This window comes from Sebastes fasciatus, chromosome 5, assembly GCF_043250625.1.
Source record: "Sebastes fasciatus isolate fSebFas1 chromosome 5, fSebFas1.pri, whole genome shotgun sequence".
Classification (NCBI taxonomy): Eukaryota; Metazoa; Chordata; class Actinopteri; order Perciformes; family Sebastidae; genus Sebastes; species Sebastes fasciatus.
In genome coordinates, this window is record NC_133799.1 from 10,660,719 (window position 1) to 10,688,635 (window position 27,917).

The window sequence follows — 27,917 nt, forward strand, 5'->3', positions numbered from 1 at the left end:
CACCAGGCTGTCAGTTCGCTGCATGACATCCTGCTACCTGCAGGGCACCATCTCATACTCATATAGTCTCTTTGGGAAGCAAGTGTATGTGTGTGTGTGTGTGTGTGTTTTAGATACCCCTCTCTCAAGCTGCTTGTGAATACACAATTCTCTCTGCAACTACCCTCCCCTGAGACACATATGGGACCATTATTGCAGAGCTGGAAATCCTGTTGTGACATTATGAGCATCACTGTTCTATTTCCATCCAACACTTACAGAATAGGCATGAGGTTTTGAGAAGGAGCAGCAATTTGGTACCAAAAATAGGCAAGCTCTCTAAATGTACAGCAGTGCGACCTATGCTTTATAGCGGAGCCGTGCTTGGCTCTCTAAACCAGAGTGGCCCAAAATAGGTCCTGTGGGCAAAATCAGCTGAATCCGAGCTGCCTGAAATAGGACCTGTAGGCAAAACCTGGCTCTCCTAAAAGGAGTTTGGCCCACAAAAGTGTTACACGGAGTGTAAAATGTGCTGTTTCTCATGCATTGTGTTTAAATTTGATAACTTCTCACCTGAGGTTCTTGACAACAAGGCTCTTATGAGCCTTATTGGTCATGCAGTATTTACATTTTAAGCAAAATCTGAGAATGTTTGTAGATGTTACAGTGAAAATGTCTTGTCTTGAGGCCTGCTTCTTGTTTTAAGTTGCCCCTTTGCCAAAGATTTTGTATTTAATTTCTCCTTCACAGAAAAAGTAGGAATGTGCAACTAATTATGCATGTGAGTTTTGGTATTGGTGTTTGGCAATATTTGTGTCTGATGGTGAAGATTTATCAATGAATCAAAAATGCAGGAAAATAAAAGTATTCCTATAAAATAATCAATAAGAGCAATTAATTGTTTACCATCATAAGCAGACACCACATGAAGCTCCTCATATTGATTTTAAATCGCTGTAAAGCCTGGCCTCCTGTGGCTCACTGCTTTTATAAAACTATGGTAATGTAATACATCACTGTAATCAAACAGATGGCAAGTGCAAGAGTACACAGCTGCATTTAGGAATTAAAGATAGCAAATGTTTAAGGATTTTTCCTTATCAGTCTAAACAAATACTACAATTCTTTATACTTTTTGTCTGTTTGAGCTGTCAGCCGTTGTCTAAAAGTAGACCACTTTATTTTATTTTATGAAATGTTTGATTTTTTCTATATACACACTTTGACTAAAAAGCCCCAAGGCCCCTCTAAATTGTTGCCTGGCAACAAACGCAGTCCCAGCTGTTAAGCAGGACTTTGGCTTAAACTTTTACATCCCTGGAAGTATTAACTTGACATGGGGGCCTATTTTAATGATCGCATGATCTTAAGTACATGGCGCAAGTGCATTTAGGGCGTGTCCAACTCCACTTTTGCTAGTTAAGCGGTTCATAATCTGGGCGCAAAGTAAGGCACAAGGGGCATTTAGACACAGTGGTATTTAGTCTCTTAATTAATCATAGGTGTGTTTTGGGTGTAACAGGAATCAAACTAATCAGAGTGTCATCTCCCATTCCCTTTAAAAGTCAGTTGCGCCTGCACATTGGCGCATTGCTTTTTAAAAGGCGGATTCGGCAAATTGGAGAGCCGTTGGCAGCATGGGGGCAAAATTCATTATAAGATAATAAGCACTAGGCTAAATATGCTAAACATTTATTGATAAATAATGAAAACTATATTACTTTCCGATGCAACCCACGGGGGGCTCGGACCGGCTGAGCGGAATCCTCCGAAGATGCATTATTCACGGGCTTGCGGTCGGGCGCTGCCATAGAGGCGGTGCGTAACACGCGGATCCTTCAGCCTCAAAACGCCGCCGTTTAGGGGGCGAGGGACCGTAAACTTTGAAGTAGCCTACGTCTACAATCGCACACACAGAGGGATAATGAGATGAGACGCCACAGAGGCGTGTGTGCACCGTGATCTCTCTGGCCACCGCTTTGCACCGGGTGTAAGATAGGGCCCATGGTGTTTAAGTTGGTGTTTTGTCAACTTCTATGGGTTTAGACGATCCTCAAGGTGACCCAGGAAACAGAGAGAGAGAGAGAGAGAGAGAGAAAAGACTTGTTGACCAACAGAGTGACTGGCTGGCCAGCTTCCTGTTTTCTCCCAGACTGTTGTTAAACTCAGTCAATCTTGGAGAGTCCCAGCGCTGCCATCTGGGTTTAACTGGAGCTTCATCCTGGCTCTGCCAACTGGCACAGATGGCATAAGGATACTATGTCATTTGTTTGAGTAGAGTTGAGTACAGTGGAGGGAAGTAGAGCTGAATGTCCTCAGTCATGTTTAGTTATCAAGTGTCAGAGGTCAGTCTAAGCCATGATTTGAACCATATTTATGTCTTATATATTATATATTATATCTTGTACTTCAGAAACCTTATTTTACTGCTCCAGTTTTAAGCCTTCTGTTGTCATGACCTCCCACACGCCTGGTAGTCCTTCTGTAGTATCAATTATTGCCTTCACTCACTGTTTGGATTCAGATCATGAGACTTTAAAACTCATCCTGACCGACACTGCCCCTCTTGGAAGGCAGCTATCTCTTCATTTTAGCATCCCATTGAGGCAGAAATAATTGAAGGATAACACTGCCACAATCAGAAATCTACTAAATCTGATCACAGCATGAAATAAATGTCTGATTATTTTTTTATTATTTTATTTTTGTTTTTAACCTTTGTTTGGGTAGATTTTTGCAAGAATGTATTGCTCCACACTGGCACATTTATATTTGACAAATTACACCTGGAAGCTGCCCAGCGTAGCAGCAGATCCACTGAAGCAGTTGTGGGTTAAGTGCTGTGCTCAAGGGTTCTTCAGCAGCGGTTATAAGGGAGGGACAAACAAATTTATCCTGATGGTCCTGGAATAAAGCCACAAGCCTGCTCCTCTAATCTCAGTCCTGTATCCCTGGGAATTATGTCCATACTGGATGACTCCACATCTCAGGATTTAAATTTAAGGGCTTAAAATGGATCATGACTAGGATCATTTCAAGTTTTTAAAGTGGGGACAGTCATGTGGTCATGAATGATCTGGTGCTTGTCAGTGAGTTTTATGGTACTATTATTGAGCCCTGTCTCCTAGATATGACATTCTCATACAATGAAACTGCATTGTGAATTACATTTCGAGGGAAATGTTTTTTGTCACAGATTATTTGTTTTTGACATCACAAATATGTTTGTAATGATAGTGAAAAAAACGAAAACAGGTCTTTCATTCAGGAGACCGCTGTTCGTGTCCCGTGTGAAACTGAAAGTCAACGTTCACTTATTTGTATTCATATCCGTAGCTTAATAACATAACAAACATCATTTTACAATAATTTTAAGCCAAATCATGATGTTCTTTTACTAAACCAAACAATGTAGTTTTGTTGTGCTTTTTGTTTTGTTTCAATTTACAACGTCTCAGGTTTAAAAATGCAAAAAATTGCAACTGTAATCCAGGAGAAAATGTGTTTGAGAATGCAGTTTAGTTGTATGAGCACATCATTTTATAGGAGACACAGTTCTGTTATTTTTTTTTTCTGCTGATTTATATGTATTTTATTGTTGAGTTTTGTGCATTTTAAAGGCCTATTTTTGGAGGCACCTTGCAAATGAGCTTAGGCCATACAAATAAATGCCGTAGTATTGGTTCATGCTATGTAATTTATGTCCAGCACCAACACGCAGTCAGTATTAATGCAGGAAATTGTGCGCCCTTTACGTAGCAGGGCAGAAACTAAGGGTGTGGTACCAAGTTTTTTATTTGGCTAACCCTAACCATACCTTTATTTGCTGTCTTTCCCTGAACTTAACCACTGTAGTCACCATGTGCAGATGTGGAGAAAAACAGGAACGCTGGAGTTTTTTTGCAGAATTTTTACAATATTGATGTTCTTGTCTGAATTGCTAATCTTTGCTCATCAACATTAAATGTGTAGCTGTGGTGAAAGACTGCAGATTGCACATCAGGTCAAACCTCTGAGTTGAGGAGATAAACAGTTCTGCACTGCACATCGTAGATTAACCAGGAGTTTAACTAGTCATTTATTGCCATCCCGTCTGTGAAGTGGATTTATTGCTTTGCAAACTGATATTAAAGGCAACAAATAGAATTTAATTGGCTTCATGCTGGCTGTGGATGATCTGATTGGGCTCAGGCAGCCGCAAAACAGCAGTCCACTCAGTAGGCTACTGACTAGGAGCAGCAGTTTGCCATGCATTGAGCTCTGCGCTCTGGCTGTTCACTTAACATCTATGATGTCCACCACAAAACCAACAGGGGTCCTCTGCAGTTCAGCGACTATCACAACTATGCAATCATAACTGTGGTTCACCTGCGGTTAGTTAATGTTCTTAACAACTGTTTATATTTGGCCTCTGGACTTCCATCATACATGTTCAAGAAATATTTCCTGCAGAAGGGTGCAATCATTTGGGATGTACCGTTAATATAAGTGATGACAAGTAAATGTAGACGTTTACCACGCTCAATATTGAATGAGTCCTGCCCTGTGAATTCAAATAATGAGCTGGAGAGCTAAAGCTTCAACGACACTGTGAGCATCACTTTTGATTGATGGCACCTTTACCTTTCAGATTCAGATTCAATTTTGGAAGCTAAAGTGTCGGTCAAGAGGAGGATGAGGAGGAGGAAGGACACATTTATCCCGGGCACGAGGCCAAACACTTAGAGTCTTTGGCAGCGGGGACAGTTGCTGATAATGTCAGTGATGTTTTTGCAAACTGACTCTCAATCTGAACGTGTTACTGCTGCTATTGCTGGTTAGATTGGAAGTCCTGCAGGGTCAATCATATCTTTGTGGGGGGAAATTTAAAACACAAAGTCGACACTAAATGGGGCACTGCACAGATTTTTACACAGAACCATGATGACTTCATTAGGGAATTGCATATTTATAACCAAAAGACTGCATTACAAACTGGAGGAGTGGAATTTAGAAAGAAAGAAATGGTTGTTTACGAAGCAGGGACGGTCTGACTTTGTGTTTGCATTAGGTTACATGGGATGAATGGCTGAGATTGGAATAAATTAAGACGTGCAATCATTCACATCATTGGTCAACTGAAGACAGTTGTATAGTTTCAGACTTCGACATGTGAGAGTTAAAAAGTACGGTGCATTTGCAATTTAACACTATTCATTAAATTTAGATTTAATTATCTTGACTTTAACTGACATGACACACCTGTGTTTTGTTCTGCATTGTTTAGCGCCAAGTCTGAAAAACTATATTTTAAAAAAAAAAGGTTTCTCAGTCATAATTACAACTCGGATGTTGGTGTGAATTCGTCAAGTAGAAAACTGGTTATTATGCTCCGATAACTCTGATATGACATGGACGTGGCATAATGAAAGATGCTATGTAGTTGTGTCATGAGACGTGTGATCTAGTATTTTTGGAGCTGGACTAAACACTACTAGGAAATTGTAAGTCTGGATATCTCGGCCTCTCCAGCTTTGATTTTGACCATCTTGCAAGACTCCCTATTGTTTAATACATATATATTTTCAACAGTGCATATTCTTATTTTATATCCTTAGTTGGTTGCAATCTGCAACCGACCACTAGATGCCGCCAGATCCTACACACTGTAGCTTTAACAGGAGGTTGGCAAATAGAGTGCTCCAGGGATGACGGATTTTTGTAGGCCAACCAGGAAGTTAGCATCTCTCTGGGTTCCCTCGGCAAAAAGCAGACACATGTTTATGATACTTGCACGTTTTGTTCAGCAAGAATAAAAATGTCTACAAATGAACACCACTTTTATGATTTTTGAAGTGTGAATGCAATCGCCAGGAGTAAAAAGGCTAACGTTAGGCTATAAACAAACTACACCACGGTCGCATGAGTGAGAGTGAGGCTGTAAAGGCGGACGAGTCTTTATGTTAGTAACCTCCTTTTTGAAGACACATAAAGAGTGGGATATTTACTATTTACTGTATTTTACATCGTAGTGCAAAACGTTAAAATCTCTTCAGCTTGTGTTAAACCACAGACCTTATTTCAGGCATCTAACTAAAAACGAATAAAAAAAAACGATGACTGCCAGACCAGGGAAGCAGAAGTGCTAAAATGCTTTAACTCATTTCTGGGTTTTAGGACTCACTCCTGCAGCACTCTATAAAACATGACATGTGAATATTTAACATATTGAGATGAGTTGAATAGTCGATTGACAGAAAACTATTGACAACTGATTAAAAGTCATTAAACCTCCGCACCACATTCTCGTTTGAGCTTCTCAAATGTTAGGATGTTTGGGATAATAACCTGAATATAAAACATTACCTTGGAGGATTAATAAGCACTAAAAAAAAAAACTTCTCACTTAAAATCATCTTTTTTGCAACATTGAGCTATTTCTGTCCTCAGAAGAAACATTTTTTTTTTTTCACAGGAAAAGATGGAGGCAGCATGGCAACAGTCTCAGGGACACGCTCCAACACGTGTGAGTGTGTGTGTGTGTGTGTGTGTGTGTGCGCGCGTGTGTGTGCGTGTGTGTGGTGACACAATGAGATACAAAGATGACTTCCATTCTTTGTATGTTTTTTCACACACACTCACTCGTGCACAATTACAAAACACACAGGCACGCACGGTCATGCGCACGCTTAAAGGCACCTACTCTGGCGTCCTCGTTCCATCTTCATCCATCTCTCTCTCTCTCTCTCCTCCCTCTCTCCCTCTCCTCTCTCTCTCCCTCTCTCCCTCTCCTCTCTCTCTCCTCTCTCTTTCTCTCTCCCTCTCTCTCTCTCTTTCTCCCTCTCCTCTCTCTCTCTCCTCTCTCTTTCTCTCTCCCTCTCTCTCTCTCTTCCTATCTCTCTCTCCTCTCCTCTCCTCTCTATCTCTCTCTCCTCTCCTCCCTCTCTCCCTCTCCTCTCTCTCTCCTCTCTCTTTCTCTCTCCCTCTCTCTCTCTCTTTCTCCCTCTCCTCTCTCTCTCTCCTCTCTCTTTCTCTCTCCCTCTCTCTCTCTCTCTCTCTCTCTCTCTCTCCTCTCCTCTCTCCATCCCTCTCCCTCTCTCTCTCCTCTCTCTCTCTCTCTCTCTCTCTCTCTCTCTCTCCCTCCTCTCACTCTCTCCCTCTCTCTCCCTTTCTCTCTCCTCTCTCCCTCTTCCTCCCTCTCTCTCTCTCTTCTTTCCATCCCTCTCTCTCCCTCTCTCTCTCTCTTTCCTCTCTCCCTCTCCTCTGTCTCTCTGTCTCTCTCTCTCTCTCTCCCTCCTCTCTCCCCCTCTCTCTCTCTCCCTCTCTCTCCTCTCTCTCTCTCTCTCACATCTCTTCCCCTCTCTCTCTCTCTCTCTCTCTCCCTCTCCTCTCCTCTCTCCCGCTCTCTCTCTCTCTCCCTCTCTCTCCTCTCTCTCTCTCTACGGGGGGATAGATGGGAGGAGACGCTGCTCAGTGTGTTTTCCCTGCAGCGGGTTCACGGTAACGGAGAAGAAGAACAAGAAGAAGAAGAACCGCTCCTCTCTCTCGGTCACGGATCCGTTCCTCCGGTGTGATTCTCATAACTGCACATTGACCTTTTCTCTTTCTCCCGGTGTGTGCCTGCATCTTGGCTTTTTTTTCTTTTTTTTAATTCTTTTTTTTTGTTATAAATGGAGGCTGAGCATCTTGTAACGAAACCTACCGCGGAGATCTGACTGTGTGTATAACCGACTTGGATTTAAACCTTATATACCGAATGATCCCCCTGAATGAGCCTCGCATCACCTCCTCCTCCTCGAGGTCCTACTACTAAAAGATGCGGCTGGTAGCGCGGGTACCTGTCCTGGTTTCACACCGGCTCGGTTCGTCCCGGTAGACTGATCCTACCCGGTGCTGCTGCGGTGTCACACCACAGTGATTTAAAATAAGACAAACCGGATCCGCCACCAGCAGCCTGACAGATGGATAACTACTCTACTCTACAACGTAAGGCATCGACACATCATACCTGCTGCAGTATTTGTCACTCAGTGTGTGTCAGTGATCATGAATAATCTTCATTCATATCGATATAGAAGTGACCTTATTGCACAAATGCATTGTTTTATAGATGTGCTGTCATGTGCATCTTCTAAATCTTATTCTAAGGTTAATGCATGTGATTTTCTCCATGTACTGTCATGACCATAAATGTTTAATTATAGGCTGGTATCATGCGACAAATAATGACATTATTTTAATATTTGCAACAACATCTCACACAGTGTACTGTGTGTGATCAATTTGATATTTTTCCCCACTTTTATTTCTATAAAAATGATCCCTTCATCCTTTCACAGAACCCTCATGCATGGGCCTTTAAAAGCTCTGTGATGAGCTAATGAAACAACCATGACTGCAGGAAGAGAGAGAGAGAGAGAGAGAGGGATGCATGTGTGTGTGTGTGTGTGTGTGTGTGTGTGTGTGTGTGTGTGAGAGAGAGGATGATATATGATGCAGTGTCATATACCCTCCTGTTTTGACATGTAGCCCACAGCCGTTCTGCTATGATAGCTTCATGCTTTCATATAAGACATAATCATTCACACACACACACACACACACACACACACACACACACCTGTTAAATCCAGCAGCCAGAGGTATTGTAGCTTATTAGCCTATCTCACCCATTATGTCGCCATATCAGTCACACTTGTAATGACAAAAGGCTTGTTAACCATACGGCCTAAATGCTTTATTGCTGCTGTTATACACCTGTACAAGGTTAAACTGTTTTATTGACTGGATCATAATTTTTTGTAGTGATGTGCTGTAATTTTTCTTTTGTGTCCGGTCTGATCACTAAACAGCACACATACTGAGTGTCTTTCTGACTAGCAGTGCAGTGCACTAAAGCAACATGCAAAGAAGGGCTTCTTCTAATCAAAGGGAATATTTAATTACAATCTTCAATGCAACATATTTCAAAGCTTCTCTGTCTGCTTTTGCCTCTGAGATGAGTTCTATTAATACATTTTCTTTTCAGCAGCGGATCGCTGCTAATAGCCTTATTTTGTATCATTTTACAAACAGGCCATTTTCAATTTTTGGTCTTTCTTTGGCGTCAAGGAGCACAGCAGCTGTCTGTGTGTATACAGAATATACAACATGTCAATTCTCCAGCTATGTAGAGTAATCTGCCCTCTGTTGGCTTATAGATGTGGCAGACTCGCTAGTGACTTTTTGGAGACTGTGCTTTCCACCAACTTTTGAAAAAAGTTTAAAATGACCTGGTAGAAATGTGTTCCAGTGGCAATTTAATCAGGTACATTTACTCAAGCTCTGTACAGTTTTGAGGTACTTCGTTTAAGTATTTCCATTGTGTGTTACTTTATACGTTTACTCCGCTACATTTTCTTTACTCTATTACATTTATATGACATCTGTGGTTAAAATACCCCTCTCATGAAGTCATTTTAGTCTGAAATTCAGTCCTTAAAGTTTATTTTCTTTTGTGTTGTAGGAATATATTTCAACCGGTTTTCAACACGAATCAACTTGTTTCATAAAATTTTGGAAAGTTTTTCATTATTCTAGTGCAGCAATGGCGCTTTATTCTTTCTTGATTCAAGAGACAGACACTCAATCCTTGAACATATTTTAAATTAGTTGGTTTAAATTAAAAACTGGCTGAAACATTTCCACTGCACTGGTTTTTAGGAGTACATTTTTTTTACAAAATTGTTTGCAGTAGTTGCTCGTGGACCTACAACAAAAATGCTGCTTACACATTAAAGGAACCGTGTGTACGATCTGGCGGTATCTAGCGGTGAGGTTGCAGATTACAACTTTTCCTGTGTGCTAAGCGTGTAGGTGACTGACGCGAAAACAGGATTTGCCCTCTCTAGAGCCACGTGTTGTAAAAGTAGTGTGCTTACAGTGTGTGTGTACATGGGAAGTGAGTGGTGAAGCAAGAGAGAGAGAGAGAGAGCAGCAGTGACGGAAGTGATTAACGTTATCGATTCAGACCCGAGAAGGAAAAGTTAACAGAGTTTGGTTTGTCCGTTCTGAGCTACAAATATGGCGGAGCAATATGGGCGGACTCCGTGAAGAGGACCCGCTCCCTACAGTACGTAGATATGAAGAGCTCATTCTAACGAAAACATAACGATTCTTATTTTCAGGTGATTATGCACTAATAAAAACAAACTTATTAAAATTATATTCCATTTCTGCTTATAGATCCTCCTAATTGTTACACACTGGTCCTTTAATGCATCATTGATCCTAAATACAAATATAAAAGATAAAATCTTATATATAAAGGCATTTGGGGGCGCCGCTGTAGCTCACCTGGCAGAGCAGGCGCCCCATGTGTTCTTACCGCAGCGGCCCGGGATCCGAATCCGACCTGTGGCCCTTTGCTGCATGTCATCCCCTCTCTATCCCCCCCTTTCAATACTATCTGTATCAATATAAATAAAGGCATAAAAAGCTCCAAATAAAAAAATTATAGTAAAATAATACTTCTGTACTTCTACTTCAGTTAAAGTTTAACGTAGGACTTTCACTTGTAATGGAGTACTCTCACGCTGAGGTGTTCTTCCACCCCTGCAGTATTTGTATATTTAGTAGGCATTGAAGCTAGTCCATTAATCGGTCAATCGACATAAAATTAATCAGCAACTATTTTGATTATTGATTATTGTTAAAGCAAGAGGATTTATGGGGTATAAAACTGAATATTTTGGGATTTTGGACTGTTGGTTGGAGAAAACATTTTGAAGATGTCACGTTGGGCTTTAGGTGATTCTTGCTGTAATTTTTCAGAATTTAATGTCATTTTATAGACCAAACGAATTATCGATTAATCGAAAAAAGTATCAGCAGACTAATTATTAATGAAAATAATTGTTAGATACAATTCGGTATTTTTTGTCTTTGGTTGTTGCAGTTTTTATGAAATATAAAAGCATATAGTGAGATTAAATAAAAGAGATGCGGTGTCCATATTTGAGACAGTAATGATGGTGAAAGTAGTAATAATGTTGACATGTTTATTCTTTGTTAATTTAGTCCTTTTACATCAGCCTAAATTGCAGTGAGAACGTCTAGTGTTGAGTGTAAGAGGCTTCAGATCCGAGACACGATAAATGCATTAACATTTCCTCTTCAAAGAGCAAACTTGCACACAGCTAGAGGAGGAAGGTTGGCTCCGGCTCTCTGTGCTGCTCCACCGTATAGCTCTGACAGGACACTGCTGTTCCTGCTGCTGCTACTGATGCTGCTGGTTGCCTAGTGACTGTATCCATGGAACCGGCTCCCATCGTCATGGTGATGGGCCAAGGGAAAGAGACCCAGTGAGGGAAGGGGGACAGAGATACCAGTACATCTGCAGTGTGTGTGTGTGTGTGTGTGTGTGTGTGTTATGATGATGAGGATGAATTGTGATGTTATCGGGGTTGATGATGATTGCGGTGGCTGTGATTGTGATACGTTGGTGTTGTCAGTTGTGGTGATGCCACTGATGATGCTGAAGAAGGGGATGAAGAGTCTATTTGAATTAACTGAATCTTTATTTAGACACTTTATAGAGAAAACAGTCTTTGGGAGTCATATCTTTGCGCTTTGGAGCTTCGAGAGCTCAACACGGAAGCAATGTTTTTAGGGTATCTTCACAAAATGTTGATTGTTTGGCACATACTGAGCTTATTGATGGACAGTGGAGAAGAATATGCTGCAGGATAGAGCTGCAACAATTAGCTGATTAACACACAAAATTAATCTGAAACCAATTTGATAAATGTCTTAAGCAAAAATATTAGAAAAATTATGTAATTCCAGCTTTTCAAATATTAAGATTTTCTGCATTTTTCTGTTTTATAGGTTCATAAACTGGTGGCTAGACAAAAGAAGATATTTGGACATTTTTCACTATTTTCTGACTCAACGATTAATTGATTAATCGATAAAATAATGTGCTGATTAATTGATATGAAAAGTATCAATAGTGGCAGCCCACTTTCAAGTTTCAAGAGAAGACTCTGTATTATTTTATTCTGTCATAAATCCTTTGTAACTTGAGTTCAAACTGACCAAAGCTACAAACATTTTACAGCCACTTTTCAAGCCTACAGGGATTTCATTTTTGTCAGATTTTGGATTATGGAGTGTGACTCGAAGCAGTGCGCCGTGAAACTACAAACTTAACAATGTCATGCAATGTTGGCGCATTTTCTTAAAACCACCAAATCCATGTTAGGGAGCCTTTGCAGGATTTTAGAGAAGCGTAGAGCAGAGGAGAAGGGAGGGAGGAGGAACAGACAGAAACATTATCCTCTTGGTCACGGCACGTACTGTACTGTAGGTTCACACAGGCTGCATGAAGCTGTTCCAAACTGGTCTCTCACTGGATAAATTTATCTCATCCGTTTTGTTCGTTTAGCCGGTTTAATGTGATTTTTTTTTTCATCTCTGCGAGTACAGATTCATGTGGGAGCATCCGTTCTGTCCCTTCTCCAGTCTCAGGGACGGTGTTGCCATGGTTGCATCATGCACATTGTTCTCTCCAGGGTGACATAATTCTTTGGCTCCAATAACAGATTCTGGATGCTGTCCCTGTACAGTCGAACAGGGAAATGAGTCTGGGTGTGAAATATTTAACTTCATCCAATGCTAACACTATTTGTGCTCAGGAGGGTCATTCCGTAGCACATCATGTATTCAGATTTGTCTGGCATGGATCAGTCATGCTTCTCATTTGTGTACTTTTGAAGGAAGAGACCAGCTAGAGGTTTGATAAGAATGAGCATTAACATAAGTAAGTAGGAAAGAAATAACAGAATTGCTTGTTTTAAATCTCCCTCATCAGTACTAAAAAAAAATATTAGATTATCGGGAAAATTTGATATATTTGGGTTTTGGACTGTTGGTCGGACAAAACAAGACATTTGAAGACTTCCCCTTGGGTTTTGGGAAATTGTATTTTTTTTTTTTTTTACTATTTTTTAACTCCGTATAGACCAAATGATTAATTGATTAATCAAGGAAATAATGGGCATAGATTAATCGATAATGAAAATAATTGTTACAGCAGTTGCAGCCCTACTTCAGCGTTTTTTTGGCTGGACCGCAGAAGGCCAGCAGTACAAACACAAAAGTCTGTCACTGAGTGACTGACTGAGTGATGAAGTTACATGATTGGTCGGCCAAGTGTTGGAGTTTCCTCATTGGGCGTCGCTCTTTCAAAATGAAAAGGCGGAGAACAGCGCAATGCTTCCGGCTCGTGAAACTTTGCCCAAGCTGTCAAACTACGCGATCTAGTTATAAAATGAAACAAGATTCAGCAGTCGCCTATTTCTCGCTTAAAATGTTTTCAGAAGTAGATTTTGGTGGAGTGTTTAGATGAAATAACAGAAAGTTTACGAGCAGGCCGCCGTGTTGTTTTCATGTTTGAAACGGAAAGCAGAAAACAAGGAACCAATCAGGGGCATTCCATGATAGAGTACGTCACCACTTGAACGGCCAGTTGAGTGGAGCAGCGCGTCCCCTAGTGGACTTGGTGGACATGTAGCGCTGGATTTAACATTGTAGACATGACCACTGACTATTTAGCCACAAATTCACAGACTGACTGTTCCAACCATATACTCAGTTTTGACCGAGTTTTGTTTTTGAGAGATTTCAGTGGATGTTTTTTATTAATTGATTTATTCCTCTTAGGTTGCATCACGGCTAAACTAAGAGTGAACTCATTTTAACCAGGCAGACAACAATCAGAGATGTCATCTTTGCAGAATTGTTCAGGAGTCCTTTAAGAAGCCTGAGACAATCTCCTATTGTCTTTGTCCTTATCATTATTTCCCATTGTTTTGTGCCAAACTTGTACCCTGATGTTCAACATGCCCGTTGCAGCAGTGTCATGTGATTCCTCGGGCTTCACTTCAAGATCCAGAGTCCACAGCTGTGGCTCACCAGGCATCTCTCCTATGATACAGTGATGGGACAGGTCACAGAGCTCCTTGTGTTTCTCTGTCATACAAAAAGTTTCTCCTCATCTATTGTGACAGCTACAAGAAGATGACCTTTCACTGACAAGGAGGAAGTCAAGCCAGCATATTGTAGCTTATGTGTGCCAAGTTGGGAGTCTATTCTGAAATAATGAAGCTTTTGGGATGCAGATAATATGGTGGCAGTACTTGTATGTTTGTAATGGACAGTTTGGCAGAAACCGCAGGTCACCATGCAGTTGTTAAACAACCTGGCAGGACTATAGCAAGGTGTTTCACACTGTGCTGTAGACTCACTGTGTGTGTGCGTGTGTGTGTGTGTTTTTGTGTGTGTGTGTGGAGATAGCTGAGTCTTTCACACTTGTCCAATGTGTCACACAGTGTGACCCAGTGTTTCTGCTGAATCTGCAAGTTGTGTCTGTGTGCGGTTTTACTGTCTTCCATGTTTCCTGCTTGCTCAGTTTGAATCTGGTGGGAACTGGTACAAGCTATATATTTTCAACCCCTTTTTTAATTCCCCAAATTTTCACGACCCCAACAGTTAGAGAGAAGACAAGTCGTCATGTGAGTCTAGGTAGGGCATTTTATTCTGAGAATATACTCTACTGTATGTGGATATGGATGGAGTGACAAATAGAGTGTATCGCAACACTTCATTTTACAGGTCCACAAATTGAATGGTAATTAGGTGATATTTTTAAAGATTTTATGCTATTTTAGCATATAGTTAATAAATAATGTTTATAATACTGTTTTTTTTATATAAATTTTGAGGTAAATATTGGGGTAATTTGGCAGTAATTCCAAAGAAATTTCAAATAGGTTACTTGCTAATTATCACCTAATGAAACCGAAGTGTTACCGAGTGTATATATAATTATGTATTTAAAAAATAAATAAATGCAGTCCTAAAAAAACATTTTTATATAAAACATAACAGTCTTAGAAATTTCCTCCTAACTAGTCTGCATATCAGGTGAAACCCCCGTAGAGCTGCTTATACTCGTTTCACTTTTTCACTTTGTTGATGTGCTCCACTGGATGGTTTATAGTTTATAGTGACAGGAAATAGATTCAAAGAAAGTCATGCATGTTACTCACAAAAACATTTTGCAGGACATCACTGCATCTTAATCAAGTCTCATGAACAAGATGTCTTTGAACAGAACCCTTGAACAACCTTTATTGGTAAAATAGCCACAACATCGCTGGAAGACACAGGACTTTTCGGTTTAAGCCCAAAACTTGTCTGTGGCTGCTTTCAGACATGAATGTACACCTTCCCCTTCTTCCTTTCAGTCATACATCATTATCTGGGTGCCTCGCTTAGCTTAACAACAGTAGGTGCCTTATTCCAGCTTTCTGTTCAATGAAAACTACAAGCTCCTTGTCTCTCAGTGCAGGAGCTGGTAAAATGAGTCACTAAAATAACTCATATCAAAGCTCTAAAATGAGCTGGAAGACAGCATTTCCAACAAAGTGAGAAATCCCTTTTCTCACACCCTGTTACACCGAGAAAACAAAATTAAATCATAGGTGTTTGTTGCAGTTCAAGTGTGTTTTTATGCGGCAGACAAATACTGTGGCAGACTGTAATGTTTGAGAAGTCAGTCCCTTGTAGAGTACAGGTGTTCACTTTTAGATTTCATTTCTTTTTTCCCCAAAAGTTTGAGAGCTTTTCTGCAAAAACTTTGGAAGATAAATTTAATTTTGGGCCAAATCAATATTTAAATAAATCACTTTGGTCTTGGATTCACAACATTGCCATAGTCCATGGTAACATATTAGCCATCAGTATGCCCACTACAGATGATGTAAAAAGTCAGTACTACTTCTGATGAATTGTTGGCTTTCCCAAAACATTTGCCAAGTCTGAACTGACCCAGTAATTCCTGGAAATAGGATGTAAAGTGTGACAGTTTTCCCAGGAGACGGGAGGAGGAGGAGGCGGGTCTGCTTGCAACCTGTGCCGGTTGGTCCACGTGTTGCCGTGGGCGACCTAGTCTCTACTTAATGAGACAAAGGCCTTTGGTCTGAGGTCTTCGTTAGACGACTCTAAGTACGTCAAGACGTTTGAATGTGAGTGAGAAGGAGACAGAGAGCGACCCTAGGGCCTCTGTTAGAGTCTTTAAAATCCTCTCATCCGTCTCAGACGCGTGGCTTTTATCATGGAGGTAATTTGAACCTATTGAGTCTATTAATAAGGACCATGTTATTGTAGCAAAGAATAGCCACAGCCTCCTTCAACGAAAGAGCACCGATGAGATGGAATAAAAGAAGAAACGCAGAGACGCATGTGGTTTGCAATGCACATGTGATTAGAATGAATATCATCCTCAGTTTTCTTTATCATTTCGAGATAATTGTGACTCAAGAGAAACTTAAAGAAAAGCTGAAGAGCAGAGTGAACAGAGACTAAAAGGCAGAGAAGAAGAATGGGTTGAGAGCAGGAGAGTAATCTCTCTAAATCGACAGCATCTGCCTCTTGTCCTGCTCTGTCTGTCTCGGCTCAGCTGTCATTGGCTATCAGACAGGAAGAGACTGAGAGACGGCTTGTCTCGGTGTATGCTGGGGTTCGCTGCTCTTTAGCATTTTGTCATCTCAATAAGGCAGCTGTCTCCTCTGTAATCACCATCTCGCCATGTTTATATGTTTAGGTTCTTCCTTAAAGGAGAAGTCTGGCTTTTTGCTATATTGTTGTTGATGTCAATAAATCCCATGAAAAGACCTAAACCAACATTGCAACTGTCCGTCTCTCAAAACTTCTCAAAAAAAGAAGTACTCAAATCATTTACTTAAGTAAAAGTAGCAATACTACAGTGTAGAAATACTAAGGGCGGGGATCACCAGAGGCCCCACGATACGTTATTATCACGATACTTAAGTAACAATACGACCTTATCGTATCATCACCAGTATATGCCAGTATATAGCAGCCGTCGGATTGTCAAGAGGTTAATAGTTTATGTAATAAAAGATTGATATGTGACGTCCGTGTATCGATACAATATTGCCATGCAAGATATCTTGATGCTATATTGAATCATTTTTTTTCCGCCCACCCCTAAGAAATACTTTGTTACAAGTATCTGCATTCAAAACTTTACTAGAGTAAAAGTACAAAAGGTTTTAGCATCAATTATACTTAAAGTACCAAAACTAAAAGTACTTATTATGCAGACTGGCCCATTTCAGAATAATGTATATAATATCAGTGGGTTATACAGTAATTATTGATGCATTAATATGTATATTGCATTAATGTTGCAGCCGGTAAAGGTGAGGTTTATTTTAACTTTATTTTAATCAGGAGAGACGTCATTCTGAGTGGACAAATATTTCTATTGGCATGTGCAGAAAAGCATGAGAAATGTGAATAGTCTTTGGCGATTAAACCCCATCGTGACGTCATATATTTTGATGCCGTAAGTAGAACAGGAAACCCCCTCATGGAGTCTAGACACTGGTGGTGGTGGTGGTGGTGATGGAGAGGATGCTGAAGATGATGGATGTGATGATGATGAGGAGGAGTGGACTTCTGATGAGTTCAACCTGAGCACTGGATATGATGACTGGAGGTGAATAGGGTTGAGGAGGGCCGCGACGATTTCGCCTAAAATGACAGCTGACGGCAACAGAGAGGAGAACTGATTTGAAGTTTGACAGCAATGACATGATTGGCTGATCGCTGAGAGAGTGTGTGAATAACTAAACTGTGAATGAATGAAGCATAAAACTAGTCTTCCTGATTGAATTTACACTGAGCTTTACATACTAATGCTGAACCTATTATAATGTATCATCATTTATTAGGTGATTTCTGTATTGATAATCTTAATCTGCAAAGTACCTTGTAACTACAGCTGTCAAAATGCAAGAAGTGGAGTAGAAGTATGAAGTAACATAAAATGGAAATACTCAAGTAAAGCCTCAGAAGTACAATACTTGAGTAAATGTACTATCTACCACTGATAAATGACTCACAAATATGTAGTTTATTTTTTCAAAAAGGCTAGAGAACTTTCTAAATCAAGCTTTGTAGCAAACATGAATCATTGGGGACTATTTCCAGCTGCAGATTTGGTGCACTAATAGAGAGTATTTCCATCAGTAGGACGGTGTTCATGGGATCAACTCAAAATAGTGTGTTTATTCATGATAATGAAAGAGCATGTCGCCCAGTGCAACTGTGTGGCTCATTGATTTGCTTTTAATAGTTTTTGGATAACTATGGCACAGAGGAATAAAGCTTTGTTTATACTCACGCGGAACACCCCTGGCGTGGCCCTCCGTAGATGGCGCGTGCTACGAGCATGCACAGAGGCGTTTATGCTCAATGCATCGTTCACAATATGTTCCGAAATGCCAGGGGGCGTGCAAACTAAATATTTCGCGGATAAGCAAGAAGTCAATGAGTGTTACCAGAAGGGAAGTTAGGCTGCCTGGCAACAGTAGTAAACACAGACATACCGCCAAACATTGCACGTGTACTCGCTTACCTCCGAGTCAAAATAATTTTCCCTTCGCGTCGCCACTCTTTCCATGAGACCTTTTTTTAGCTTTTACAAAACAATCTCTCATATTCTTTCACAGCCTGCAGCAAAAAGCCTCTTCTTTCCCAGTGTGTTGCCTATTTCTTTCCAAGTATTTAATGTCATGTGACTGTCCCTGTGGTCTCTCAATGAGCACTTGTAGAGATGTCTGTACAGGTGAACCTGCTCGGCCAGTCTTCCCTCGAAGGCGACCATGTTGAAATAAAAAGTGCAGCATGTGCAGTGGGCACGTAGTTACAAAAATTCAGAAGTGCACGACCAAGCACCACGATAACTTGCGGAGCATTCGGCACTACGCAAAAGCCGCGATGATGTAATTGACCATAAACCAGGCTTAACATATATCAGGCTTTAATACAGAGACAACTCTTATTTTGGCTGTAAATTATGTTTGTTTCATTGAGATCCTTTAAAAATTGCAGTCATAAGACATTTTGTCTAGCTGTCTAAGACAAGGACCAAGAGGGGGTGGTGGGGGGTCATCTGCCTGAACTGAGCTGCTCCCACCAGGACCAGAAGAGGAAATGGTGACTTGGCATGATGCCACTTCCTTTTAGGCTCAGAGGAAGGACATTTATTTTCCACCCTCTCTTTAGTAGCAGTCAGTAATGAATGCTTTGACAGCGAGGAACTCCAAAAACCGCATACTTTTCCCCAAAAGACAGAAGAGGAAATGCCTCTCCCAAAAGCAAACAGTAGTAATGGACCTTTTTCACTTTGTACATTTTGATTTGTCATAACAGGAAACACTCAGGTGTTACTAATAACATTGATAATGGAACAAAGCCACCATTAAAGTTATTAGACCCACCTGTGCTTTTCTTACTTTGACAAGTCAAAGTGTCTGCCGGAAAATGTTTCTATTGTTGCGTTTTAATGTCAAAAGGGTTTAGATTTGTATTTTAGAGAAAAGGATATAATGCTTTATGATGATACATGACATTTTAATAATATTTTTGGCACCACTTGCTGCTCTTTGGCTTTGTTTGAAGCGTAAAATATCAGCAAATGTCCCATAGAGCTAAGTACAGCAGGTCAAACAGTCATTACTATAATATTACAAACAGAAAGCATACAATGTAAAAGTGCCGTGAGACACCACAAAGACGAGCCTCATTTTCTCTCAGTAAACAGTGTTTGACTGATGCTCCATTGAATGATTTTCTTCCATTTGTGAGTTCATCTCTGGGATGAGACGTGGTGCGCTAATTTTGTTTGACAGTGTTTTTTTCTTTACATTTGAGAGCAAAGTCCCCCGGCTCACTGTAGGCACCCATGTGTGGAGAATGTTAATAGACCGACCACTCCATGACACGTGAGACCTCAGACCAGTGTGTGTGTGTGTGTGTGTGTGTGTGTGCCCGTGCCCGTGCCCGTGCCCGTGCCCATCCATGAGTGTGTAGAGCAGCATGTGACTATATGAATTGTGCATGTGTGTGTGTGTGACAGAGAGAGGGGATTGCTGACTATGAATTTCACAACACTGTTGATTTCACCTCTGGAAATCTTTTCCTTCGATCACTTTATTGTGTGTGTGTGTGTTTGCACGCACGTGTGTACGTGTGTGTGTGTGTGTGTGTGTGTGTGTCTAAAGCTTGGCTGCTTAATGCATCATTGACTTCCTCTTTCTCTCCTTTCTTTCTTGCCTTCTTTCCTCCTCGTGTTGACTCTCTCTCTCTCTGTAGTGTATAGAATATATATCACATCAGTATATGTGGGCCAGCTCCCACAGGTCTTATGGGCTCTATAGGTGTCCATTGAACTGACTGTATGGCAGCTGTAGCATGGCAGCATGCTCTGCTGCCTTAAACATGCAGTCTTGCACTCATTAGCAATTCAATTCTGCCTGTTGACATGTGCACCTACTGTATAGTAGGAGTGGGCAATATGGCCAATATCTTCTATCACGGTATATGTAATTTTTCGAATAGTCGTTGAATTATAAAAAAAATCGACTAGTTTCTGTGACTATTGTCCTGTCTTAAAAAATATATATTTTCCCATATTTTAACCGTCCCAGAGGTTGGCAGTAACGTTACTACCAGTAATACGAGTTTGGCTCTTTTCTGTCAGCGCAGGTGTGTGTGTGTCTGTGCGTGCATGCGCGCAAGCAACGCCGCGCCCCTCGTAGTTTCAGCACGTAGGTCAGCTGTTTGAGCAGCGGAACATATCGTCATTCAAACCCGCCATATTTCTACAGAATGGACAAACCTAACCCAGTGTTTCACAAAGTTTCAGTTGGTTGCGATCCTTAACCTCACCGCTAGATGCTGGGAAATCCTACACAGAGCACCTTTAAGTTATTAAGATGACTATCGTTTTATCTTTTATGATTTTACCCATCTGATTATCCATGTGTTATATCCTCGCAACAAAGGAACAAACTGATTGGAATCATGCAGGTATCGGTTACCATTTATTGGCATATTATAATTCTCCATTGAGCCGGTTGGTTTAGATGTCTTCACCACATATAAGGAAGTTTAACCATTAGAGAGAGGGAAACAGAGAGAGGTACAGTAGAGAGGTGGGGAGTGACACATAGCAAGCACAGACTGCGTGCACTCCCACAGCGCATTTGTGGCAATGACGTATTGTTCCTTTATGTATAAGAGAATATTTGCAACTTTAGTGCGAAGATTCAGAGTTAAAGATAAATGTTCCTGCAGTAACAAAAAACTTCATTCCTCATTAGTTTGAAAAAGTGTTCCACGGGGACAATACATGATTTGCATTCCTTTTTAAAGCGCTTTGAATCGTGATGGTGAAGTTCGGCGGTGCCCAGGTATGTGGGAGTGAAGTGTCTCACCCTTGACTGACTGGCCTGCATTTGCCTTGTGATGCCCACGTCGCCGTGGTGATGGCATCGTGCTAAAGCATTTTCCAGAGCGCCTTTGTGTCGTGACTAGTGGGCTTAACACCAGTGTGTTGTCATGGAGCTGCCTCCTCGCTCTGACTGTTTCTCCTACTGTCTCTCTCTCCGTCCAGACAGGGACGGTGTCTGTGGTCTGTTGGTACTGATGATAACTGAAAAGAGTATTCTGATGGTTACAAAGGAGATGATGATGATGATGATGCATCACCTCTCCAACTTCCCAACATTCATCAGAATCAGACAAGTGGTGTAGCTGTGAATGCCCTTCAGGTGAATCAGTGGTTTTTACATACTAGACGTGTGAAGATGAATTTGTTCTTACAGTGCAGCTTTATTAACCAAATAATTGCTGTCTACATCTTGGCATGTGCAGAACAAAAATGTCCATTGGTAAACCATGCTAGTCAGGTTTACGTAGCCCATATATCTAGCAGCATCAGAATGGTGGAGCCAGGCCAGAAGGCCTTCCTATATCATTAAGATCTCCTGTAACCGAGCATTATGCATTGTCATTACAACAGTAGATAGTAGATCAGATTAAAACTACATCAAACTTGAAAAGAAGACATTTTAATCCCAAGGTCACTTTTACCCCATGAAAAGGGAAAAGAAAAGAAAGATTTAACCTGTGTCTATTACCAGAACGTGTGATGGGGTCAAAAGGGCAACACACACCGACACGGCATCTTGACATGTGTCTTTGTGGGTTGACACGCAGGATACACCATTTACGGGCTCAGAGGGTAGAGCAAGTCGTCCACTAATTGAAAAGTCGGTGGTTCGTTCCCCGTCTCCCCCAGTCAAATGTCAAAGTGTCCTTGAGCAAGATACTTTACCCCAAATTGCTCCCGAAAGCTGTGCCAGTGATGTGTGAATGAGTATTAAGATTAGATCCTGATGGGCAATGTTGGCACCTTGCATGGCAGCCTCTGACATCAGTGTATGAATGTGTGCTTGAATGGGTGAATGATGACACGTAGTGTAAAGTGCTTTGAGTGGTCGGAAGACTAGAAAAGCGCTGTATAAAGGCAAGTCCATTTACCATTGTCCTATTTATTTTCTTTCTTTTTTGGTATTTTTCTCAGGCATTTTTGCTTTTATTGGATAGCGATGGTTGAGAGATGACAGAAAATGTGCGGAGAGAGGAGATATGATAGGCAACAAAGGTTCCCGACCAGACTGGAATAGGGATGTTGGGATTAAATGGTCAGTATCTTAAACCGCTAAACCACCAGGCAGTCCGGTCACACGAAAAGGCATGTGAATGAAATGTGCAATAAGAATGCCATTCTTGCTTTAAGCGTGTCATTAGTGCGCCATGTAGTCTGTGTACTGACTGCAATGTAAATCAACCAGCAGACCGGTGTTCGAGACCGGTGTTTGTGACGTGTTTGTCTACTTATATTACATTGTTTCCAAACGTATTGTACTTAGTTTACATTTTTAAATTTGACTTACTTACTATTAACCCTAACCCCTTATTTTTAGGGCATCCATGACGTCTTTCCCAAACCTAACTAAGTGGTTTCGTTGCCCCCTGCTGGTACTGCACCTTCATACACGCGTGTAATATTCACCCCTCGGGGAGGCAAAACGTGACACTGACACACTATCCTTTGGTGGACAGGCGGGTCTACTACATGCTTTGGCATGATATCGGGTTGGGCCCACTGTACTTTCACTATAAAACGTTAAGTGTGTGCTATGGCCATCAAATAATGTGGCTTGTATGTGTTTCACTTAAAGTTTCAGTAGGCAGAATATTTTTGGCATCATTGGGCTAAAATCCCATAATAACCTTTCAGCATATTGTAATTCAAGTGTTCTGAGAGAAAACTAGACTTCTGCTCCTCCTCATGGCTCTGTTTTCAGGCTTTAAAAAATCTCAAGAGACTCAAAGACTTTGACCAATCACAGGTCATTTCAGAGGGAGAGCGTTCCTATTGGCTGTGCTCCGGTCATGTGAGCGGTGCTTGGTATTCCCTGAAGAGATCTCAACATGGCTGCCGGGTCACAAACGTTCTCATTTTACAGCTAAACCGTGCACTACAAGATGCTTCTGAAAACATTTGAGGCGAGAAATAGGCATTATAGCAACATAACATTGATTCATATTTGATCAGCGCTGCCTAGTTTGACCGTTTGGTCGGAGTTTACGAGTGATTGACAGCCGGCTCTCATAGACGGTTGTTGGACAGCAGATCTCAGATCAGCTCTGATTGGTAGTTATCCTCCGGTTTGTGAAATCTTGCAGATGCCATTAAGAGCACCGGAGGACACAGAGGCACAGGATAACTTTTTTAAATCATATTTGCTCCAATCTTGCCTACTTCAGCTTTTCCCTACAGTGTTCAGTGTTCAGATTCAAAGCCAAAGTAATAATTAATGCAATCAGTTTGTTACTGCATGTTTAGTATGGAGAACAGGGGATTTGAGCTCTCAGCTCTGGTAATCCAAAAACATCTGGGCACACATTTATGATTAAGATACTGAATATTTCCTTTTTTATGGCAATATTTGCCTTTTTCTCAAAATACACTGTAAATGAAAAGTCATTTTGTCTTTCACGTTTTGGGATTTTGTCCCCTGCACCAAAAACATTTGAAACCACAAACCCAAAACCAAGGTGTGCAGGAGACAGTGAAATACTGTATGTGTACTCTTACTGGCAAAAACACAAAGACGCATATGTCATCATTTCTATCTAAATCGGGCAAAAACGCAATCTGATTCATTCAAAATTGTACAGAACACAAAGTCCAAAACCTGGCACATCAGAGCTACTCAGCTGACGTATTGTACCACACACATTGTACACCTACACTCAGAGACAATATGTTTACATCCAGTCCACAGAATGACAAAATGTTATGCAGTGGGTGTTGAAATGATTTCCATTCCCAGTCCATTTTCCTCACCTGAGGGACTGGTTCAGCAGTGCTGCATAAAGCTTGTCAAAATGGTGCTCTTAGCCAGGGCTTTTTAATTAGTGTTTTATGGTAATTTTGGGCAATTGAGTCCCCGGTTACCATGGCAACTGCTCACAGTGCAATTTCCACGGACTGTTAAGGAAAGCTTTAGGGGTAAAACTTACTAAAGGGTGTTTATGCAAATGGAGGCTGCCATGCAGTGTGAGAAAAACATTCGAAAAACCCTGCAAACTAGCGGCTGGAGTTCATCTGAGGAGAGACTGTGTTTGTAACTCACAGTGAGGCCACAGGTTTGATTTCAGCAGCAGATAATGTGCTTTAGTGTTGAAGTGACCTTGAGAACCCGAGCTGCCTGTGTCAGGACGAGGGCATAACAGAAAGATATCAATGCAGAGATGAAAAGCCAAAGCATCTTATCAGTTTTCATTTAGAAAAGAGGCAGAGGGGAGGAAGAAGAAGAAGGGAGGAGAGGATAGAGGGGTGACAGAGGCAGCAGCAGGTGATAGATGGAGCGAACGCATGAATAGAGATCCAGACAGTCATGCACAGCTATCAGCTGGCAGTAAAAAAGAGAGATTGACTCCTGGCCAGACCGAGAGAGCAAGAGAGAGAGAGAGAGAGGGATGACAGAAAGATAGAGAGGTTGTTCCAGATAGCAGCAGGTCTCACAGTGTGTACAGAGAGAGTTTTTCAGGTGAAGGTGAACCGTTCTCTTGCAATCAGGACGCCGTGTGCTCTGTATTCATCACGCTGTAAGGGAAGAAAACTGGACCTAAAGCGGAAATGAAGCAGTCGACCAAGTTTAGCTGATTTACAAAATGGATTTTTACTCTAATTAACGATTATATAGCAAACATGTCGAATGTCACCATTTAAAAGGAAAAAAGAAGCTCTGTTATATCTTACGTGACAAGAGAGCCGCCATGTTGCTGTACTCTATTCTGTTACGTCACGAGATTGGTTGGCTCTGCTTATAGTTCAACAGATAAAACAATAGGAGACGGAGACTGAGGAGAAACGGGATAGAAAAAGACAAAAGGGATGCCACTATTGTATTGTTCTTGGATGTAAATATGAGTCTTACAATGTCAAAACCAAGGACAAAACAGTCCATTTCCATGTATTGTCACTGAAACTGAGATCAGTAAAGTGAAAGAGCCCTCCGACAGGCACTGAGCCCAGCTGCAGCTGGCTGTCTCCCCATCTCACGTCTCTGATCACCTGTCTCTCCTCTGCTGTCTCATTCAGACCGTTCAAAGACAGGGTCACGAAGAATATAAACGCCCAAAGCACTACATTATTCTGAAGCCCACGTTATAGCATTTGTTTACGTGACTTGCCGGTAGCTTCCGCTAGATAGCTACATGCTCAACATTAGCATCCCAAAACTACTATCACAGAGTAAAACTTTTTTTTGTTCTTTTATGTCATCAAAACAATCACCAGAGGTATTATTGGCCTAATGTTACCTGTAGTGTCTTTAAGCTTTTCCTGTGGTACTCCTCCTGTTTTAGGATTTCTTCTTGTGAATTTCTCTCGTTGCATCTTGATTCATGTTATTATAATGGTAGGATTAACACGGTTTACCCTCGCTGCAATTATATCAGCTGCCAAAAAGGTGTCACACATGTGTGGTGGCAAATTAAAAAAAAATATCATAGTCACCACGAATTAACGTAAGGCAAAAATAATTTACTTTTGGAACGATATCTTACTTTTTTAACCCAAAGTGTTGACCGTCTATCATCCACCGCTGGAGGCGTACCAACCCTGTCACTCCAACATGGCGGTAGAAATTAAAAAAATAAATTGGTCATATCTTTGGTTTTAACAACTTACTCTAAATCATATTTTTATGCAAGTTGGTTTTTCTAATATATTTGGCCACTACCAAAACATGCACGTTTCATGTCCCCTTTAAAGTCACATATGGGGGCTCAGTATAAAAAAACCTGTGTGTTTTATGGTTAAGACTTGGTTTTAGGATTAAAGGTAAGATCATGACTAGGTTAAGTTTAGGGTAACGGTCCAAGCAGTTATCATCCAACTCTGTAGTTCCCCTCAGATCTACGGAGCTTTATGAAGTCTTTCACTCATTTGGTTCGCTCTAACCGCTTTTATCAACATCACTTCCATGGCTCAGGGACACATGGCCGCTGTTCTAAAAACACACTGTACCGCTACCCGCCCCTCACCAAACGGCCGACAGACTAGCTGGTGAAGATAGTGGAGCATTTTGCAGCTAAAGAGCCAGATATCTCCCTCAGGAGACCAAAACAGGGCGACTAAAAGAGAGTAAATATTGAACTTAAATTTGTTGGGTGACCAGAAACACAACTTTCAATGAATGCTAAAGTTGTTCTATGTCTGCTAGATGGGTAAATACACATTTGTTTGCTGATAATAGGCTATGACAATTACAGGTTTACAGGTTGCTCCACTGCCCTCAAGTGCCGCCTACTAGGCTACCTGCTAGCGACCCCTGGTCACAGGTTGGACCAAAGAGCGATGTTCCCTTTTCAGATTATTTCATTTGAATTCTCTTTAGAGACGTGAAGAAGTGAAACTACGTAGTATTTCACAATAAAAAAAATGAAAAGCTGAGTCAGAAGTCAGGATGGAAACCCACTGGTTTGACCACATGGAGAGGTCCACAAAGCGATGTGGATCAGACTGTACTGTACATGAACTGGTGCATCGAGGACAGAGGGTTCATATTCATTCGTCAAAATGTTGAATCAAATTAACCTAAAACTTTTAATAACAATGTCGCCCCCGTTCTTAGTGTGATCTATAAATAGTTCAAAGCTTCTAGGTCAAAAGCTGTAAGACATGACACTGTAATAGTAGACATGTGTGTGTCTTCTTTCTGCTTTCCTCTCCTTTGGGCTCTAAGCGTTGGACAAGCTGCTGCTGGGACACCAGCATCGCAAGGTGACCTTAAATAACTAAATACCACACACATGCCCATACTTGCACAGAAATACACTCTCACAGGCTGACATTGACATCAAGAGTCGACTTAAAAGCCTCTCTGTCCGTCCGCTCTGTTTCAGATTAGTCATCGTTGTAATCCCGACTCCCTTTCATATGATGATAATGTATTCTCATCCATGTTTGGTTCATTTAAAGCAAACAACTAATTGTTTTCATTACTAGCTTTGTCTTCCTCAGAGGGCGTTTGTGTTTGTACAATCAATAAATATAGTCAAGAGGGTGTATGTGTGATAAAGTGTGAAGAGGCTTCACACAAAACCTGAAACCTTTTGCTGCATGACACTAAAGATTCTGGTGCAGCGGGGAACATTTACAATATTTTGTAGTGTTTTTCAGCTTTTTTTATCTTGAATGTTTGTCTTGGTCACAGCTGAAGATTTGGTTATCACCACATCTGACCACACTTAGACATAAACGACAACCGGGGAGTTGGTTCAAGTCACAACGCTTTGTATGCATTATAATCAACAATCTAAGTATCATAGTAATATTTTCTAATAGTAATAAAAGAAAGTAATAAAAGTAATATTTATACTTTAGTTTTGGACATTACCTGGAGTTTTGCAGACCTCTAATTGATGGTGTTGAACAGCACTAACAAGGTTACCTTGAA

General features: G+C 41.0%; 1 protein-coding gene across 15 annotated transcripts in view; it reads left to right on the forward strand.

The window, feature by feature from the left end:
* lrrc7 (leucine rich repeat containing 7) overlaps window positions 1-27,917 on the forward strand; it is a 132,005-nt gene that overhangs the window by 40,223 nt on the left and 63,865 nt on the right. For 13 of the 15 annotated variants that reach the window (XM_074635027.1, XM_074635015.1, XM_074635017.1 and 10 more), the window contains exon 1: window positions 27,145-27,241. The exons of 1 other annotated variant lie outside the window; for it this stretch is intronic. In XM_074635027.1, the coding sequence (XP_074491128.1) occupies window positions 27,160-27,241 (82 nt within the window). In that variant the 5' untranslated portion in view covers window positions 27,145-27,159. Of the gene's footprint in view, window positions 1-7,402; window positions 7,945-27,144; window positions 27,242-27,917 lie in introns of those variants that run through there. One more of the 15 variants, XM_074635019.1, reaches the window with a different exon arrangement.